This window comes from Procambarus clarkii, chromosome 27 (genome assembly GCF_040958095.1).
Source record: "Procambarus clarkii isolate CNS0578487 chromosome 27, FALCON_Pclarkii_2.0, whole genome shotgun sequence".
NCBI classification, from domain to species: Eukaryota; Metazoa; Arthropoda; class Malacostraca; order Decapoda; family Cambaridae; genus Procambarus; species Procambarus clarkii.
Genome location: NC_091176.1, coordinates 1,917,040 through 1,921,242, shown reverse-complemented (window position 1 = coordinate 1,921,242; position 4,203 = coordinate 1,917,040). Strand labels below are relative to the sequence as shown.

Here is a 4,203-nt window from a genome sequence, read left to right as displayed (position 1 = left end):
TATAAAATCATATATGTAACTGTATAACCTTGCATAATAATGTGTACACCATAAAAAAGGGGGGTGGTAGGAGAAGCAAACACTCTTACGTATTCAGAGTTAAATGGCAAGTTTTTCTCTGAATGCTCTGTGTTCCCTTCTCTGAGGCTGTGGGTCCCTATAATTGCACCAGAGGTGGTACCCCCTATATAATATATATATATATATATATATATATATATATATATATATATATATATATATATATATATATGTATATATATATATATATATATATATATATATATATATATATATATATATTTATATATTTTTTTTTTTCGCCGTAATCCCTTCGGTGAATATATATTATAGGCTTGTATAACACGCCGGGGTAGTACTCCTGATTTTTAAATTTCTGAATGAGCTCTGGACTATATTTCCATATCAGTAATATTAATACGTGATTAAGCTTCAACCACAGAGTATATTTATATTAATTAATTATGTGTAGCTTGGATAAAGTAGCTTTAGTTAATGTTAAAGATGCGTGACCGCCGAGGGTCGCAGAAACACCTGTTTAACGTAAACAAATGGCAGGGTAGGGTGGGCGGACCAGCTGTGCGGGCGGGGAGGTCAACATTTTGGGCGTGGCTGGGGAGAGAGACTGGAGAGTGGCACCTGGTGATACCTGTGGTGCCCAGCCAGGTGAGTGAGGCATTACCGCCCTCTAAGCACCCTCCCGGCCACCGCTGATCAATGCTAACTAAACATTTCCTTTAAAGGGGAAGTTCTGCCATGACGGGGAAGTTGTTGCTGATTTGACGCAATGAACTACTTTAGTGTAGTTTCTTGCATTTGACGTAGAATTAAGTATTATATCGTCAGTAGTTTGAAGGTAGTTATTTTATTACCGTAAATATGAGTTGACTTTACATTAGACTATGAATTACTAACGTTATAGAGTGAAACATGGAGCCACTGGCAACTGGACCTTGGTACATATATACTATTTGAGAGAGGCTCCCAGACTGGCAGTCCGAGCTCACTGAATATACCGGGTAGTCTTTCCTTGTCACACTTGGTGGTGGTGTTTATCTGACTATTCTGTCAGTGAGCCTCGCCTTGGGTGTGTGAAGTGTTGCATGCAGTGCACCATTGTTGAACGTCAGGCTTCACGGCTTCCAGTCTTACAGGATGTCAGTGGAAATACTTGCATACAAACCTGATCACGAATTTCTCTTAAGAATAAAAAAAAAATATCCTTCACAAGTGCATCTTTCATGCTTGTATTAAGACTTCTCAAAGGCCTGTGTGCTTATGTTTAGCATTTGCATATTTTTTGCATTAGTAATTGTTACAGCTAATTTGTGATATTTATCAGATGTGAAATTTTAGAAAAACTGTATTCAGTGTACAAGTAAGGAAGTGACTTTTTATGACACTTGACACACAAGTACCCGAAACATCATTACTTACCAAGTAAAACTAATCAGTCGGAACATGTTTACGCCATGCTTCTTTGATGTGAACCTGTTTCTTGCATTATTGAAGACTGACTCATCTTGGGAAGAGTGTAGTGCTCTCTCAGGAATGTATTGGACTTAAGGAGAAAGGAATACATAGGTAGGCCTGTTGTCTCATGTGAGGTAGGTTCAATTTACAGTTGGTAGTTCTCACATATGTATATATTTTATTTTTAAAACTTATCAGGGCTGCCTATATGCTTCAGTGACATCCTTCAGCAGTTGGCACATACATGATTATTGTATAACAAGTATTTTGCAACAGATCTTAACTGAAGCATTATTAATAGTTCTATCATGTTAGCTTCAATGCCTCAGTTCTATGTTAGCTTCAATTCTTTATATATCCTTTGTTAATACTGTACCTTTCATTCATTTATATATAGTACTTGTATATCATATTTCATAATTCTGTACATATCCAATCAATGTTCTTGTGCTCTTAATAATCATCTCAAAAAAGGTTCCTAATCCAACTGGTGAACTTTGTAATTTGGCATTGTATGTTTTAAAGGTAATTCATCCAATGTGTAGTGTGATGATAAAAACTGCACATCATTATCCAAGTGAGGTTTTACTAGAGCTAGATAAAGGTGTAGGGGATATCATTAGAGTACCTATTACTGTTTGTAATTTTGTATACATTCAAGCATTGCTTTCCTAATTTCAGCTTTACTAGGCCTAATCATTACTCCAAGATACATTTTCAAATGGATTTACTGTAAAAACAGTCCACATCGAGTTAATATTTTTTTTTTAATTTAAAGATACTGTATGTAATTTGCCAGATTTTGTTTGATTTGAAACTTATGGAGGTTTTCCTGCATGATTGGAGAGTCATATGAACAATCGACCCTTAACATAACCTAAGCATTGTGGATATGTTGAAGATGACCATCAGGTGTTGAACAATTTGAATACAGTACTTTCAGGATAATGAAATTAGAATTGTGAGCAGCAAATTTTATTTTATCTTTTATGCAACTGATGTAGTACAGTACCCCTTAGGAATGTATGCAAATACTGTACCACAGTACTTCATAGGTGTGTAGCCAGCATATCTCTAATTTTTCCCTAGCACAACCATTGCTGGCACATCCATGTGCCGGCAATAGTTAGGAAGCCATTGCTCAAATGATTCCTCCCAAGTAAGTGCTACATTGTCTTGGAGATGAGTTATTAATGCAGTGAACAGACCAATTCAGTCATATTTTGCCATGAGGTTATATTTGAGGTTTAGGTTAGTACTGTACCTGGTAAGTATAGTATCATTATTTGGCTGATCAGTAGTAAAATTTGGACTTCCTATCGATTGTTTTGTGCAATTATTATGCACTCCATACCCATCCTTTGGGTAGCAGTGGAAACAGGTTAAAGGCTCATAATTGGCTCAAGAACTGAACCCCTCAAATTTGTTTAGCTAAGCAAGTAAGACGCTTGTGAAGCTAGTTACATATTAATGCACATACAGCATATATATTTCATTCACTTGCACCACCTGAATCACAAACTCTCAACCACCGAAGTGGAAGACAGGATCTGTACCGACCTAACTACAGATACGCATAATAAGAGAGAGTCCAAAGAAACACAACTGGTATCCAACTGGGACTGTCAACCTCTCCTGGGGTATCATTAGAGTCTGGTGATATTAGGTGATCCTTGTGCCAGTCATATAAACTACAAGTGCAGTATCAGAGCTAGTGATACCCCAGGAGAGGTTGAAGGTCCCACATGGATATCAGTTGTGTGTGTTTGTCATCCTCTTTTATTGTGGGCATCCGTAGTTAGGTCGGTAGAGCTCCTGTTTTCCACTCTTGTGGTTGAGTATGAGGCTCCAATGGTGCAAGTGAATGATGTTATTTCCACATTTATTGTGGAACTATGAGTTCTTGACTCACTCGAGAATTCCAGGTTCAAATGTCAGGCGGTACAGAAATGGTTGTACGCATTTTCTATCAACTCATGCCCCTGTCCACCTAGCAGTAAATAGGTGCCCAGGAGTTAGCAGCTTGTTGTGGGGTTGCATCCTGGGGAGGGTCAGTAATTCGACCATTGGGGGGGAAGGACCTTGATATAAGTTTAACATGTACTGTAAGTATAAACTAGCTAACTGTCCACATTATATATTCTATATCACTAAGAACTCTAAATGACCTAACCAGGATTCGAGTCCGCAAAATTCAAGACCATCCCTAAACATACACGGTACAGTGACCACCACACAATATGATCATCTAAATGGTGCGTATATGGTCGGTTGTCATGGTACCGTGTACGTTTAGGGGGTTATCTTGAGATGATTTTGGGTCTTAGCATCCCTGCAGATCGGTCCTCAACCAGGCCTCTTTTTTTATGTTACACACCCCCAGGAAGCTGCCCGTAGCAGCTATCTAACTCCCAGGTACCTATTTACTGCTAGGTGAACAGGGCATCAGGGTGAAAGAAACACTGCCCATTTGTTTCCGCCTCCACCGGGGACTTAACCCGGAACCTCAAGACCTTGAATCCGAAGCGCTGCCCACTCGGCTGTCAGGCTCCCCTGACAAGGTGATCCTGGACATTGTGGGTTTTTATTTATTTATTTATTTATATATATACAAGAGTTTATACATTCTTGCACAGCCACAAACAGTACAGTGGTAAAACATGAATTAGTGACTAGTTATGTTAGTTTAGGTTAGGTAGGATAGGTTAG

General features: G+C 38.4%; 1 protein-coding gene across 11 annotated transcripts in view; it reads left to right on the top strand.

Annotated features, from left to right (window-relative positions):
- The first annotated feature begins 510 nt into the window (after window positions 1-510).
- Window positions 511-4,203, top strand: part of jar (Myosin heavy chain 95F jaguar) — a 371,085-nt gene continuing 367,392 nt past the window's right edge. For 9 of the 11 annotated variants that reach the window (XM_069332229.1, XM_069332227.1, XM_069332228.1 and 6 more), the window contains exon 1: window positions 511-687. In XM_069332229.1, the coding sequence (XP_069188330.1) occupies window positions 517-687 (171 nt within the window). In that variant the 5' untranslated portion in view covers window positions 511-516. Of the gene's footprint in view, window positions 688-1,020; window positions 1,629-4,203 lie in introns of those variants that run through there. The other 2 variants (XM_069332239.1, XM_069332230.1) reach the window with 2 other exon arrangements.